Below are 17,576 nucleotides of genomic sequence, written 5' to 3' on the forward strand. Positions count from 1 at the left end.
AATAAAAATTTTTGTGCAAAAAAAAACACATGAGCAAAACTAAGATAAACTACAGACTTGAGATATTGTCAAGACTTATGACTAACAGATGATTATTATCCAAAATGTAAAACGACACCTACACATCAACAGTAATTCTTTTAAAGCTTAACAACCAAAAAGAAAAATGAAAGTAGGATAGAAACAAACATTTCACAGAGGGAAAATAGTCAATATGCATATGAAAAGATGTTCAGCCTCAGTAGTAATCAGGGAGATGTGCAATAAAACTTTAAGGAGATGATATTTGGATATATTAAAATTTATAATCTAACAATACCAAGTTTTATGAGGTGAGCTGAAAATGAAACATTCTTATATAAGAACATAAGTGAGTAAGGAATGCAGAAGTGTATAAAATAGCAAAACTACTTTTGAAAATAAGCTGACAATATTTAATAAATTAAACAAATGTATACCAAAGACCTGGCAATTCCATTTCTAGGTATACACCCTAAAAAAACTGTGGATAGGGAAGTATCCATGTGGAAGTCCATGTGGATAGGGAAGTATACATAACAATGTCCTGATATCACTCCATATAGCAAGAATTGAAAAGAACCTACATAGCCATCAAGAGTAGAACATATACATGAATTATGGCATACTCACTAAAGAATACTACACATTGTATACTTACATCAGAGTTACATATATAAATATGAATCATCTCAAAAGCAATATTGAATTAAAAAACTGTTGCAAAATGACATAGAATGATACCAAATTTTATAAACTATTAAAACATGAAAAACACTATATATATTTATCGATACAAACATATGTATCAAAATATAAAAACATGCATCATGGAAAAATGAGCAGTAAATTCAGAATTATAATTAACTCTTGGTAGTGATGGATACAGCCTCACAACAAGGTATACAGTAAGTTTTAATTATCTTTGTAATATTTTTTCTTTAAGAAAAGCAGAGCTAGAAAAATGTTAAAATATGATAAAACTGGATGGTGCATACATGGATATATGTTATTATTCTCTATCACTTGCAGTTTTTAAAAAATATTTTCTAACAAATTAAGAAAAATTATTTTTTAAAGTCTGATTAAGCACAATGAACTCTAGGAAGCTCAGTTCAATCCTCTTGGCCAAAAAGGAATACCACAAAGAAATAATGTTTAATTAATTTTTATAATATGCAATCATCTTTGCTATTGTAAACTCTCCTCAAAACCCTTTTTCACTAATTCACACAATGCGTGTCAGTCTTTTGTATTACTAATCCCAGCATACGATTATAGATTAGTCAGTTTACTTTATAACATGCTTAATTACCCAGCAAATCTCCATTCTCTGTATTGTTTTGCCTTATATTGGCTATAGGGTTTATTTAATTGTTTTCTGCAGTTCTTCTTGTAGCTGAAAATTTCATACCTGGGTTGGCTGATACTTATTAAGTTTAAAAGGAAGTAACCTTCATGGTTACAACAGAATTGTGAGCAGTATCAGGCCTTTGCTGAGACCACAGCGCCTATGTGTAGCTTCCATTTCTTCAGTTATACAGTATTTTTATCTAAGTCACCAGCCTGTGCAGGCATCTTATGATATGAAATCATAAGAGAAACCAGCTACATAGACTAGGGAAAAAAATATAGAATGCCTTTTAAATTGTTACAAGAAAAGAAAGAACACTATACACAGGAGGAAACTGAGTATAGAAAACAGAGCATCTCAATTCTGTTCTGCCACTCACCGTGTGGCCTTAGACCTTAGGCAACCCACTTCCCCGTCTCTAAACCTGGGTTTACTCATGTGGAGATAATGACCCTGCCCTGCAAATCTCAAAGGATTGGTGTGATGGCTGAAAGAGATGATGCAGGAGGAAGTGCTTTGTGAACTGAAAAGCATTTCAGAACTACAAGCGGGACTGCCATTATTCTGACCCTTTCAAAACTAAAGAGTGTAAAATGGATATACTAAAATTCTTTGAAATAAATAGATTAAGGAAAATTAACCTGATGGCCTCAGCAAATGATGGTTTGTAAATGTGTGAGTCTATCTGTCACAGGAAAATTTCCATGAAAATATAAACACCTGCTAATAACATTTTAGAGAGGAACTCCGTTAAAAGTAGAAGTATCCAAGGAAGTTGAAGAAAGGTGTTTTAAATATCATCTTCCAAAATTATTCAAGGAGTAAATTAAATGATTATTGCAATTTGTATGCAAAGACTAAGGTAGATACTTGGTGACAGAGGGTGGCAAGATGCAAAATACTGTGTGTTGCTGCTTTCTTTAAAGCAGTGGCTCTTAAAGTGAACTCAGTGGACTCCTGAGATCCACGAGAACCTTTCAGGAGTTCATGAAGGCAAAATTATTTTCATAATGATATTAAGATGTTATTTACCCATTTTCTATGTTAATATTTTCACAGATGATATGAAAGCACTGGTGGGAGAATTGCTAGTAGCTTAACACAAATCAAAGCCTTGGCATCAAACTTTACTGAGTCATTGTACTCTTCACTGCCATGCACTGTCATTAAAGCAAGCAAAGTCTGTTTTATTTAGGAATATCTTTGATGAAGTAGTAAAAATCTTAATTCCATTATATCTCAAATTAAATGTGTCTTATTCTGTGTGGTGAAATGGCAAATACACATAAAGCACTCACTGCACACTGGAGTACAATGGTTGCTTAAGGAACAGCACTCCTGGTTGTTTCAGTTGCAAGCTGAACTAGCCACTTTTTTCTATCAAACACTTTTTCTTGACGGGACAACTGACAGATAAACTATTATTAGTTAGACTTAGATTTTTGGTAGATACTTTCACAAAAATGGACTAAGTTAATCTGTCACTTCAAGGAAAACAATGGACAGTATTCATTACCAATGATAACATTAAAGCTTTCAAGCAAAAAACAGAAGTTTGAAAAACTTAACATCTGTCACTGTGACAGTTGTAAGAAAGCCTTATATTGTCACTGTAAGAGCTTACTAATATCATGATTTTTCTGATGACAGCAGTAGTAATATTAATAAATGGGATTTGTTTATGCTGTATAATAAAATGCATAAACATGTGGAAGATATATACAACCCAATGAATCAATATTTTCCAAATGACCAATACATGTATTGGTAAAAGATTTATTCAAAGGTGCAAGATAAACCAATGGATTTTTGACGGAGAAAATACAAAAAGTTAATTGATATGGCCTCAGATTCCACACTGTAACTAGTCTATAGGAAAGTACTACTTGTTGAGTTTTGGTAGAATATCAATATAGTATCAAAGAAGAATGTGCACAATTATCCATCAAAAGTGCTATAGGATATTCATCACTTTTCCAGTCAAAATGGTGAGTTAAAGCAAAAAAAAAAAAAAAAAAAAAAAAAAAAAAAAAGGAGTGGTTGGTTAAGTGAAGTGGAGTGATGGAGTGGAAAGTAAATTATTGAATTCCATCACATGGTTCCTTAAGATGACTTGTGCACATTACAATACATATTGTGACTCACATGTTTCAGTGTGATTTTGCTTCCAAAAGATAAGACTTGTTAAGTGTTCTTATGCCCTCAGGCTACTATAGCCACTTTGTCCCTAACTGGGGATAAGCATCTCCCCTCCTGTACCCCTTTATCATCCTTAGGCAATGGCTGATAGGGATGGAAGTATGAACATCCAGCTCATTTAATTTGGGTTTGAACAGACAAATAATTCATACTCCAGAGCTTTCATGAAGGTTTAGACTAAAGCTATCCTGGAAGAGACTTTGTCTAAAATCATACCTCTTCTTCCCCATTGCCTTTTTATCCCCATTCTGTCACTCCCTAACTGATTGCTCCTTTTTTTGTTTTGTTTTGTTTTTTGAGATGGAGTCTTGCTTTGTTGCCAAGGCTGAAGTATGGCACAGTCACAGCTCACTGCAGTCTCGATCTCCCAGATTCAACCAATCCTCCCTCCCCAGCCTCCTGGGTAGCTTGGACTACAGCCATGTGCCACCATGCCCAGCTATATTTTATTTTATTATTTTATTATTTTATTTTACAGATAAGGTCTCACAATGTTGCCCAGGCTAGTCTCGAACTTCTAGGCTCAAACGATCTTCCTGCCTCAGCCTCCCAAAGTACCGGGATTATAGGTGTGAGCCACCATGCCTAGCTGTTTCTCACTGTCTTAATAAACTATTTGCAAACAAATCTTCATCTCAATGTCTGCTTCTGGGGAATTAAACCTCTGAGAGCTAGCAACAGGTCATTCTACTGCTTAATCATTGTGCTCTTTGATTTTCTGCTAAATGATAATCAATTTGACTACCACAGTAATAGGAGAGACAATGTAAAATTTCTTTTTATAGCAACACAATTATAGCTAATTGTGAAGTGGAATAAGAAAGTTTAACTCTGCCAACAATAACAACAAAAAACAAATGTTAATTATGATCTTTGATTCATTTCTCCAAAAAGGGCATTATCAGGTACAGTATCATTGAGTCTACAATAATTGTAACATGCTTTTTGGTAAACTGGCTAGATGGAAGTAATATAGCAATAATGTGATGAGATAGAATGGAGAGAGTTACATTGAAAATACATGAGTAAATTTATTGGTCAAGATAATAATCAGTGGAGAAGATGAGACTGGAAATGCCAGTAAAAAGGGGAAGTGATGGGTGGATTCATATCTTGAGTCCACCCATTGACTTCAGATGGGCTAACCAGGAATCCCCTCATTAAGAGATTATCTGCTGTTGAAATATTTTTATGTTCATGTTTAAAACAAACAATTCTGAAACACAAAATAATTCTATTCCTCTATATTCAAGAAAACATACTAACCACAAGACAACAGCATATAAATAAAATCCACATACTTCCATCCCTATCAGTCACAAACCTGAAAGGCTGTCAAGGGTGGGGACAGGAGCACTTGGAACACAGGCTGGAATACAACATGTGTCTGGCTCAAGTACTTAACTTGATAAAGTCTAGTCTATTTCTATCAATTTGTGTCAGGAGATGAATAGGTTCTCATTTAAAAAAAAAAAAATGAGACTTTTTTTTAAAAAAAATCAAAGGTGTCAAATCTGGAAATACCTCCCAAAAGCCAGGAAACACTGAGTTCTAAGCACAAGAATCAAGATAGCTTCCTTGATTCATCTGGTCCTTGAGACCAGATGGCCAAGACCAGTACAGGCCCACAGATCACATCTTTCAAGTGTGTGTTTGAAGTGCAAGAAGACTGGGGAACAAGTCTGCAGAAGTATCCATTCCCAGAAACTGACCGGACATAAAGTTTGGAGAGTTTTGTATGAAATTTCCTCTGTTGGGCAATGGCAGCATTTATGCCTCTGAAACTTTGTCAAAAATGCATAAATATTCTATAGTTATTTGCAGAAGAACTACATTTAAATATAGCATATCCTATATCCTATGGAGATTCATCTTCTTGAGTTAACAAAGGACCTCTGCCATCTTAGGTGAAAGGTATTTTACTATGTTGTAAAAAAAAGTAGAATACATGTAAAATCAAAGGTAAAATAATTTATACCTTTCAAAAATGACCAAGAAGTAACAGTTAAACATGGTGCAAAGAGGTAATTCAATAAGCACTAGCAATGCTTGTATGTGTGTGTGTGTGTACAGCCCGAAACCTCAGAATTGCTAGTTTTTTTAACTACCTACTATTAATGTCATACTCAACCCTGATTTTTCATACCAACAATTTACCAACACACTAACAGTTTACCAAACATTCAGTTATTCTATGGGGTTGCCTTTATTACAAAGTAACTTCTTTCCACACTGATGACAGATATAATGCAATAGAAACAAAAATTAATTCTTACTATTTTTATAACACTTTTTAAAAACTATTGATTTAATAACCCTCAATTTCCCTTTGAAAGGAAATACTGAGAGTATTTAAAGTATCCTGACCATGAAACAGAAACTTAGCATAGTAAGTGATACATATGTACCCATTGATACAATCTGTATCATGATACATGATAGAAGCATGTGAAATGATTTTATCAGTTTCTGGCATGCAAATCACAATCAGGTGATCACGGTAATTGCTTTTCCTTATGGTTGAAATCATCCCTGGTTTTCTGATAGGAAAAGTACCGTGGAATGTGCTAAACTGGTTCCAAAGGTTGCCACACCAACTCACCCTACTCACATTCCCACCATCTCCTTCCATCTTTCTAGGGTTGATTGTGTGGTTTAAGTGCTTATCATTAGGAGAAACCTCAACAATGGATAAAATTCGATTTAGTGAAGAATTTCCAGGACATTTGACTAAAAGAGAAAAGGAATTATCACATATATTAAAATAATTTGTATCATTAGTACACACCAAACTTTTCCATTTCAGAGGCAAACGTTTGATAAAGTTCAATTAGAATCATTTTTTCACTTAGTATGGAAAATGATTCTAAACTCTGCCCAAATATGTGGGGATGTTGCATTGGAGAAATGCTCAGAAAAAAAGTCCAAGTGTAAAGAACGGAAGATTATGTAAGCTTTGGTAAAAATCTTTGTGTTACATTTTCTCAGCTCTTAAATGTAATTCCAAAAAAGACCCTGGACAGTGTGGTATGGGCTAGCATATGTTTTATTTTCAGCTTTATGGAACAACAGGGATTTGCAAGCTTTAATAAATTCCCAACTATAACCACAGAAGATCTCTTTGGATTTCACCAAATAGAAAACAAACAATAATGAGTTGCTGGGGTGACAGGGTCTTTATTTGTTATGATGGCACAGAAAAAGAAATGTGTGCCTAGGGCATTTGTTTTAATCATGAAAATGGGGAAACTAGTGCTCAGCATTCTTCATTGCTGGATCATTCTTACAGCCAATTAATTAATGTGAAGAACAGCTTCTTGTCTTGTAAATAATTCATTTCTTCACTTCGCAAGTATCTACTGAGGTCTGATACCAATTCAAACATTAGCAAGGTCTTCCATACTTTAGATCACACAGAAATTTGAAGAATAAAGAGATTCAAAAGGGAAGAAATGCAGAAAGAAGTGCAACAAGATGAAATATTTAGTTTACCCCTAATTTTAAGACAGTTACTATGGTCATAAAAGTGTTTTATATGTAATTTCAAACAATATTTAAATAATCAAACCTCAGTTTATCCTGAAAGAAAATAAACATGGGAAAATGTCAGCTTTGTCTGACAGAAAAACTTTAGGCTGAGGTGGTGGTATATATTTGTTTGTTCATTCCACCAAATAGTTTTCCACCAAATATTTGACTACCATACAGGTGCCAGGTTCAGTGCCAAGCTATGCAGATTTTAAACTGAAAGCTGCTCTCATGGAGCTTTCAGTTTACTGAGTGTGTATGAGAGTAAGAAACAGTAATCAAGCACTAATGAGTGTGCAATTACAAACTGAGATACAATCTAAAGAAAGGAAGCACAGGTCTGGGAATATTTGTAACAAAGGTACATGTCTTAGGCTTAGGGTTACTGAGGAAGGGGGATCAAGAAAAACTTATTTCAAGAAGAAATGCTGAAATTGATAACTAATGAATGGGTGCAAATTAATGTGAAGGGGGTGACATCTGACAAAGGCAACAAAATGTACAGAAGCCCTATGAGGTAGGTAAATAAGTAGTGTGTGTGTGTGTGTGTGTGTGTGTGTACATACAAACAAAAAGAAAGCTTTTATAATACTGAAACCAATAATTTTTCAGATGTCCTATCAGCAACCAGATTACTTAATCTGTCTGCCTTTGCAAGTACTTAATAACTGACAACAAAGTGAAACATGGATCTGTCTCCATTTCTCAAATGCAGGAGATAAATTATTATGATGTTTTACACCATCATCTATTTCCTGCCACTACAATTAATGCATTAGTGCTTAACAAACTTAATACTTTTTGTGAAATGAAAATCATAATATCAAAACCCCATCTTTCATAACTGTAGCCTTCACCCTTAACAGTCACAGGTCTTCTTTGATTTTCTCAAAAAGGCAAGCTCTATCCCTCCTAAAAGTATTTACCTAGACTTTCTCCCAAATTTTTAACAAGAAAAAATAACTCCTAATCACCCACCTGATCAGCTTAATATTACTTCTCCAATTAGGCCCTCCCTGCTTGCTCATTCTAAAGAAGGTTGTTGCCTGTTTTTTTTTTTTTTTCCCCCTCTAATACCAGTTGTCAACTTAGTGTGTTTATTTGTTTAATCTGTCTTTCACAACATAAATCCCATGAGAGAAAATATTCATGACTATTTTATCTACCAAAAGCAGCACATATGTTAAGGGCTTAGTAAATATTTTTTGACTGAAAGTGAATAAATAAATGATGACTGAGTACTGAAGTAAAACAAAGTCAGAGAACTATGAATAAATATGTATTATAATCTTCATTATATACAATGAAGAGCTTCATTCAAAAAGCTCTGTAAGTGTAGGCAATTTGAATATAACTGAAACACTCTTCTGAGATTTTCTCAAGGAATATCATATGATACAACTCTCAAGTATAATAATTTTTTTCTATAAAAAACACTGCCAAATTTCAGTGCACTATCTAGGAAGTCAATCTGAATCTTAAGACAATTCAAAATGGAAAACAGGAAAGGAGTTCTCAAGTATAAAAGCCCTATTAAACAAAATTACTTTCACACATAGACTTAATATCACACACAAAAGAAATGTTTAATAAATGTGGACTAGATTAATAAATATTTAGTATTTCTGTATTTTCTTCACAATTTAAAGTGTAGAAAAGTAACATGAATTTACATATGATTCCTCGACATAATTATTATTCTTATGAACTTTAAAGAAAAGTAAGGGTATTAGAATTTTTTCCAAAAAATTTGTAACATTCTCCTAGAAGCAGCTTAGACTCATGTATAGAACAAAGAATCTTCAATTAGGAGAGTAAAGAATTCACAAACACCAATAAGAATAGCCAACGAATCCCATAGAAATTAATAATTAGTTCACTCTATTGATTCATTTTGGAGGGTTTTTTTTTTTAAAAAGAAAAACATTTAGGTATATGTGAACTCAGGAGTCATAACCTGCAATGAACCCAACTCTTAATGCAACACAGATACCAGAGATGGACTGTAAAGGCCAATCCTGAGGTCAGCTAGATCTGACATGGAAATTTTCAATTTTCTGAACCAATAAATTCTTTTTTTGACTTCTTTCTTGTTAGCCCAAGTTACATTAGATTTTTGACCCCTGAAATCAAAAGAGAATTAACCAATAACAAATACTAAGAACTCTTCACTCTTCACACTCCGAGTCATCAATTCCTTTTCCATTCCATCTCATAGAATGTTTTCAGAATGACAGTACTAAAATGAAAATGTGATTAGATCACTCACTCTATCGTTTCTGCTTGTTTACAGGATAAATATTAACCCTATAGCTTATCTCTGCTACCTTTACCTCCCCACCTACCATTCTAATTCATACACACTGTAAGCCAACAATTCTGAACATTTAGTCATTCTGTGTGTCTGTAATCCCCTTCTGAGTCAACTCCTCTGAAAGGAGTTACCTTCCTCCTCAGGCTGCATTAATGCTGGTACGATGTTCTCCCAATGCATCTTGCTTCTATCTCACTGTATTGCAATTTCTGCTTTGCCAGGCTGCCACCTACCCCTACTAGACTATAAACTGCTTCAGGTCAGAATTTCTCCATATTCCCAGTGAAAACATTGAACCTAACTCATCTTAGATGCTCAATAAATGTCTGCTCGATGAATGTACACTTTATCCAATGAATGTAGATTACATTCAATGCATGTACCTAAGTTAGCCACTTTTTAAAATGAGTAATCCCTTTACAGCATGATTAATAAATACAATCTCTAGTATTTAAAAAAAATAGGTTATTAGTAAAAATGACCTTATATAATTGGTGGTTAAATACCTTTGTATATAAATAAATGTGATCTCATGTTTAAAATGTCACAGTTCACTCCCTGAAATAAATACCGTAAATTACTTTTTGTAATAATGTTAGGTTCAAAATACTCTCTAACATTTAAAAGGAAATCAGAATTTGAGGAAATACCCATACAAAGTCAGTGGTATTTGACAAACTGACTATATAATAATTTCACTGAGATGACTTCTAGTATCAAATACATGAAAAAGATAATCGTAACACAAAAAGGTTATTCAAAAACTTGACTAAGAAAAAAGTCACCAATAATTATTTTATTCAGGGAGTAAAAGTTGTTAATTGTCAAAATATGAATTTTAAATTTGAGAAGTAAAGATTTATAAGTATATATTTGTTTGAACAGTATTGGACTGGCCTTTTATTGGTTTATTGGTATTTAGTGCCAGCACTTATAATGTGAACTTAGCAACAGAAGATAATTCTTATGAAATCAATATTCAACTTACATGAAATAACTTAAAAACTTACCAACAATATTCTAATGATTAAATACCTTTACCAAACAATGTCTAATGAAAGTCCAAATGTAAAAAATTAAAAATTCAAATTCAAATTATAGAATATAATTTTTACACACAAATTGTTTTGTAGCACTATCTTACAAAGTAAATATTATGTTTATTCTGTAGCTAAGATTTCTCCCCACAAGCAGAACTTGTTTGCAATATACAAGAAGACAACCCATTAACAAGTAACTTTAAGTAATGTAGTTGGATGGTCATTATAATACAAATGGTGCTATAAATTTCCCTTTAAGTATTGTTTTAGCTACATCCCACAAATCTTGATGTGTTTCCATTTTCATTTTCATACAGTTAAAAATATTTCCTTAATTCTTTTTTTCTTTCTTAACCTCTGGGTTATTTAGAGGACAGTCATTTAATTGACAAATATGTAGAGATTTTCTACAAGTCCTTCATTATAGACACCTAATTTAATTTCATTAAACTCAGATAATATTCTTTGTATGATATAGATACAGATGTCAGTTACACCAGATTAATAGGGTTGTTCAGGTCTTCTATGTCTATACCTATTTCTGTCTACTCTGTCCATCAGTTATTAAGAAGGAATATTTAAATCTCCAACAAAAATTGGATTTGTGCCTTGCTCCTTGAAGTTCTGCCATATTTTGCTTCAAGTATTTTGATGCTGTTATTAGGTACATAAATGTTGTATTTTATGGCCTTCTTAATGAACTAAGCCTTCTATCATTATAAGATAATCTCCTTTTCCCCTGGATATATACAACCATGACTGGATTTGAATCTACCCTTTTGCTACTTGTTTTCTATTGCTTTTATCTGCCCTCAGCCTCTTTTTTCTCTTTTTCTACTTCCCTTGGATGAACTGCGTATTTTATGTTATTCCATTTTATCTGCTTTCTTGACTTCGTAGCTATAATTCTTTTGACTGTTGTTTTAGTGGTTGGTTCACAGTTTATACCTTTAATTTATCATGAACTGTCTTCAGGTAATATTATACCACATCATACATAGTATAAGAAATTTACATCAGTATTCTTACATTTCCCCCCTCCTAGCCTTTGCACTATTATAATTTTACTTCTATATATGTCATGAAGTTCACAATATATTTTTATTATTTTTTACTTAGTCAAATAACTTTAAAAGAGACTCTAAGGGGAGAAAATTACCATTTTCAGTGTCATTTATTCCTTTATATAGTCCAGGTTTCTAACTGATAACATTTTTCTTCTGCCTGAAGAACTTTCTTTAGTGTATCTTTCAGTACAGATCTACTAGTGATTAATTTTTTCATCTTTAGTTTATCTAAACAAGTTTTTATTTCATCTTTACTTTTGTAAGATATTTTGACTAGGTATAAAATTCCACATTGATGGCTGGAGATGGTGGCTCACACCTGTAATGCCAGCACTTTGGGAGGCCGAGGCGGGCAGATCACCTGAGGTCAGGAGTTCAAGGCCAGCCTGACCAACATGGGGAAACCCAAGTCTCTACTAAAAATACAAAATTAGCCAGGCATGGTGGTGGGTACCTGTAATCCCAGCTACTCGGGGCTGAGACAGGAGAATCATTTGAACCCAGGAAGCGGAGGTTGCGGTGAGCTGAGATCATGCCATTGCATTCCAGCCTGGGCAACAAGAGTGAAACTCCCTCATAAAAAAAAAAAAAAATTCCACATTGATACTTTCTCTCTTTCTATAGTTTAAAAATGTTATTCCACTGCCTCTGTGTTTCACTGTTTCCAAAGCAAAGACTCTTAACCATCTTTGTTACACTGTACCTGATATATCTCTTTTTTTTTTACCTTCTTTTAAGATTTTCTCATTATCACTGGTATTAATCAGTTTGATTATGATATACCTTTGTATCATTTTCTTGTGCTTGGAGTTTTTTTAGTTTATTCTACCTGAGTTTACAGTTTTTATTAATTTTCTTTCCCACCATTTTTTCAAATATTTCAGTCTAAAACTCTCTCCTCTTCATCAACTTGAATTACATGAATATTGAAGCACTTGAAATTGTCCTACAGTTCACTGATTCTCTCTTTTTTAAATTAGTCATTATTCTCTTTGTGGTTCATTTTGTGTAGTTTCCATTGCTATGATGTCACCTCATTAATGTCTTTCTTTGTAGACTCTAAACTGTCATATACCCATCCAGCTAATTTTTCATCTTAGGTCCTATAATATTCATCTCTAGAAGATAGATTTAAGTCTTTTTCATATCTTCCATTTCTGTGCTTCACGTGTTCAATCTTTCATCTCTTTTGAACTCATGAAATGTGACAATAACTTATCTTAATGCTTTGTCTACTATTTCTCTCATTTCTGTGTGTGTGTTTTTTTTTTTTAACTGATTGATGTTCTCCTCATTTTGTGTCATGGTTTCCTGTGTCTTTGCATAAAAAGTAACATTTTTACTAGCTCCCAAACATGATTTTCACCTTTTGGGGTGGTAAATATTCTTGTGTTCTAATGAACATCTTTGAGCTTTGTTTTGGAAAACAAGTTACTTGGGAACAGCAAATCCTACAGAAGTTGGCTTTTAAACTTTGTTAGGCAAAATTGGCACAGCCTTTAATCTAGGGTGAATATGCTCCACTACTAGGCAATATTCTTCTCTTTATTCTATCTGATGCTTCATGAGTTATGAGGTTTTCCACTTTCTGGCTGATAAGGGAACATGAATAATTCCTAGCCCTGTACAAATTCTGAAAATTATTCCCTGTGTTCTTTTGAGATGATTATTTCTCCAGCTTTTTGTAGGTTTCCCACATGCTGATGGGTCCTCAGCTGAGGGCTGTACGACGACCCTCTGCATATCTATGTAGTTTTCTCTCTGTGCATCTTCTCTCCAGCCAGTACTCCGTCCTGCAAACTCTAGCCACCTGGACCTCCCCACTCTCCCAACTCTGTCTCATCAACCCTAGACGACCAACATTCACCTGGGTTCTCCTCCCTGCTGGGCCCTGGAAAAAATCTCTTAAGGCAATCAGCTGGTACAGTCAAAGGGTTTACCTCATTTGTTGCCATTCTTAAAGGATCATTGTCCTGAACTGTCTGATATTTAACGTCTGAAGACTCCCTTTCATACGTTGTATCTGGTCTTTTTTATTTGTTTCTAGAAGGAAGGCAAATCCAGTTCCTGTAACTCCATCTAGGCTGAAACAATTAAATGGTCATTCTCTGGGAATAGAAAGTAAGAACCTACAACACTGACGTTTCCATAACTCAGAATGTATAATAATTTTTAAATGGACAAAAAAGAACAAATAATATCCAAAAGAAGAAACCTAAATATCCTAGTTGATGGAATAAATATTTCTGCACCCAGACATAATGTCTGACACATAGAAGGCTCAAAATAAATACTAAATTCATAATTCCTTTGAAGCTAATTAAAATTAGAAAAGATAATTCAGTAAAAGGAAGAAGAAAACAATGCTATCCTGTGCCTTAGATATTGAATAATTAATTCAATTGGATGTCCCATAAGAATAATTCATAAAATTGTGTATTGTGTTTTGTTTTGATTTACTGGAAAATTACAAACTAGCATGCCATATTCACATGTATTTTACCTTCATCTGAAATAAGTTAAATAAGAACGATTTTATAATTTGTTTCTTTTATTTTGGCAATATTTAACATAACTAAGATAAACTATATATTACCTTGTTAATATTAATGGTTAATATTAATGTTAATATTAATTTTAATAAACATATTTAGGCAAGATTTAAAAACTATAAAATAGAAGAAATTAAGCAAAAATTTTTTTTTTTTTTTTGGAGACAGAGTCTCGCTCTGTCGGAGTGCAGTGGCGCGATCTCGGCTCACTGCAAGCTCCGCCTCCCGGGTTCACGCCATTCTCCTGCCTCAGCCTCCTGAGTAGCTGGGACTACAGGCGCCCGCCACCGCGCCCGGCTAATTTTTTGTATTTTTAGTAGAAACGGGGTTTCACCGTGGTCTCGATCTCCTGACCTTGTGATCCGCCCGCCTCGGCCTCCCAAAGTGCTGGGATTACAGGCGTGAGCCACCGCGCCCGGCCGCAAAAATAATTTAAAACAAAGCATTAATATAATATTTACCTATAATCATAGAAATTACACCTTATAAATGTATTAATCTGTTTCTTTAAAAAAAAAAATTAGGATCATTTCTACCATCATTCAGAGGGTTCAATTAGTCCAATCTGCTGTTTAAGATCTAGAGGCTTTATTCAGAGAATATGCAAGATCAGTCACCTTAGCTCATGAGCTCTAAAGTAAAATAGACTTCAAGATAGATAACACCTCTGCGAATTACTTATGCTCCCTAAGCTTTACCTTCCTGATCTGTAAAATGATGATAATGGTATCTATCCAATAAAGTAGTTGCAATAATAAAAGAATGCATGAAGAGCACGTAACATAGTATTTGGCACTAAGCTGACTATCATTTTATTAGTTTAATGTTATTCTGCCTAGAAGTAAAGCCCTTATATGAAGAAGATGGACTCCAAAGCTGCATTGTCTTATATCCTATTCTCAAACATTAAGGCTAGTCTTCTGGAATGTCAAGCTGTAATTTCTGGGGCTGCCATTAGTATTGCTTATGGAAACATAAGACCAAGTAAGGACACATAAAACTGGAGTAATTAGAAAACAATCCTGTACCATGAGGAAGAAGACAGGCTGGAAGTCTGGAAAAAGATGATGTATTACAGGGAAGAGAAGTTGAAAGGCCAAGGATTCACCCTATGGAACCTGTAAGGTTTTAAATCTTGGCTCCACTAGTTTACTTATGTTTGACTGTGGGCAAGTTACTTGACCCTATCTGTAAAGTGAAGACAATAGTAACAATTACTACATAAATTGTTAAGTTTCATTGACAATAACATGTATCACTCACTCACTCACTGCTAATATTATAAAAGCCAGGAAGATGAGAGAGTTAGAAAAGCATCAAATTCAACGTTATAGAGATGGATTTTTTATTAAAGGAAGGAGTAGATTCCAGGGTCAATCTAATATAATTCTAGCTACTGTCTCTCTTTTAAGACCCAATCACAAATAATGAAAAAGAAAGGTTTTAGAGTGATAAAAGACCCATCAAAAGGTAAAATATCCACGCATGAGGACAGCTGTTATGACATAAGCTGAAGTGAAAGCTGACCTAACATAGACTTGTTACGTGGAAAAATAGTTCTAATATTTTTTGATAATTTGAAATAGTGTGTGGAAAAGTAAAAGTTTTGCAATCAGACAGACCTAGCTTGAGTAGCTTGAGTTCAATTTTGCCACTTAGTAGTTGTTTGACCTTGAATAAGTTCATTATATCCTCTGAATCCTAATTTTCACAATTGTAAGACAGCCATAACAACAACTGCCTTTCAGAATGACCCTGAAAATTAAATGATAAAGTATGTAATGTTCACGCTATAACTGCAATAATAGTAGCTTTCACTTTCACTATTTCACCAATAGTGGAAAACCATTCCCAAAGAAACAGCAACTTTCCAATATCTCTGCCCCACTCTGAATGGACCACTGTTTTTGTTGTAACAGACCATCTTTCTCATAGGTAAATCTGAACTAATTCCAAGTCTCTGTCAATTTGAATAACGAGTTCGAATCCACATCGTGTTCAACATTAGCCTAGTTCGTTTGTTATCCAAACTATCGCTGAGTAAATACTACTTTACTTTCCCTGAAATCACCTCCTTCATTTATTTCCCTTACACAAATGTCACATATAATATTCTTTATGATCAGGCCTCAAAAGCCAGCATTCACTCTCCTAGGCCCTAATTTCAACATAGTCTATTCATACGAATTAACAACACACCATTGTTAGTTTTCACCAACTTTCAAAAAAATTTGAATTTAATGCTCTCACACTTAATGACAAGACAAAGATAAAATACGCAAGAATTATAAACACCTCCTTGGCCGAATCTATCATATTTACCAAAATTTGGAAAACAAAAATAACACTCTCTTAAGGCAAGGGTTCTTAATTTAGGTCTAGTTGATTATGAGAGAAAACAGACAAACACATGATGCAGAATATCAACCTAAGACCAATTCTTTGCAATCTCTTTATCTCTGATGATCCTTTATGCAATCCAGAAAACTTCATCTTCTCCCACATTTTCAACTGCTTCTGTTTTACTGCCAACTCCCATCAATTTGGCAAAAAGATGAGAGCAGTAATCACTGGAGAAAATGTAGGGGGAAAAATGAGCCAAATCAACTGACTTTGTTTCAATCGTCTATTTAATCTGCCCAATGAGCAAGCCTAAGTGTTCTTGCTAAAGGTAATTAAGCGGTATTTTGTAATTCCTGTTTTTTTTTTTTAAGGTCTTGTTTTAAAAGTGTCTTAAAGGTGTTCTATAATGAAACACTTTTTGTCCTTAAGGAGACAGCTTTTGTCCGTAAGGAATAAGGTAGAAATAGATGCTAAGGTAATAATTTGGCATTACCATCTTATTTTCACAATAATGGATGTTTTGACATTGACAATAGATTTCCTCATTAGTACAATCAAAATTCAATTTGAATAGAATTTTAGGAGTAGCTCTTAAGGAAACAAAGGGTATCAATAATATAGAATGTTTCCTTAAGGATGTATAGCTACTGCTATGTTTCCATTTCTTCTAGTCAAAAATCAATGTCACACTAGGCTATAATGAATGGCTGCTTGTCAGCTGCACTTAAACTGACTGAAACTCATCATTCCTTTAAAATCTGTTATTCTAGAAAGAGTAATTTAATAACTTGACTTATTTACATTTGATTCAGACATATAATCTAACCATGGCTTAGAAAGCATTTTACACATAAGAAAAAACAAGCTGTCTTTATTAGTGTTAGAGATGTTTACAATATAGTCAATTTTTAAAGGAAGAACAGAAACTGTAGTCAACTATTAGATACATATTCACACCTGTTGTCTGTCATGTTTCAAACCCCTTAGGTGTGAGATGTAGTCAAGGCAAATAAAATGAAGAAGAACCAGCTGCAAAAACTGATTTTGTTCTCATATGGTAATTAAAAGGAAAAAGTGTACCATGTGTTGTATCTTTGACGATCCCATTATTTCATATCAGGGACAGTCCCATTTTCTTTTAACAGATTTGTGTTTCTGTCA

At 33.8% G+C, this 17,576-nt stretch overlaps 1 protein-coding gene across 6 annotated transcripts in view; it reads right to left on the minus strand.

Annotated features, from left to right (window-relative positions):
- The window catches only part of IMMP2L (inner mitochondrial membrane peptidase subunit 2), an 879,518-nt gene that overhangs the window by 566,074 nt on the left and 295,868 nt on the right, over positions 1-17,576 (minus strand). Inside the window, exon 6 of one of the 6 annotated variants that reach the window (XM_025379240.1) lies at positions 3,788-3,804. The exons of the other annotated variants lie outside the window; for them this stretch is intronic. Within the exon in view, the coding sequence (XP_025235025.1) occupies positions 3,788-3,804 (17 nt within the window). The remainder of the gene's footprint in view (positions 1-3,787; positions 3,805-17,576) is intronic. 6 annotated transcript variants of the gene reach the window in all.

Source organism: Theropithecus gelada, chromosome 3 (genome assembly GCF_003255815.1).
Source record: "Theropithecus gelada isolate Dixy chromosome 3, Tgel_1.0, whole genome shotgun sequence".
Classification (NCBI taxonomy): Eukaryota; Metazoa; Chordata; class Mammalia; order Primates; family Cercopithecidae; genus Theropithecus; species Theropithecus gelada.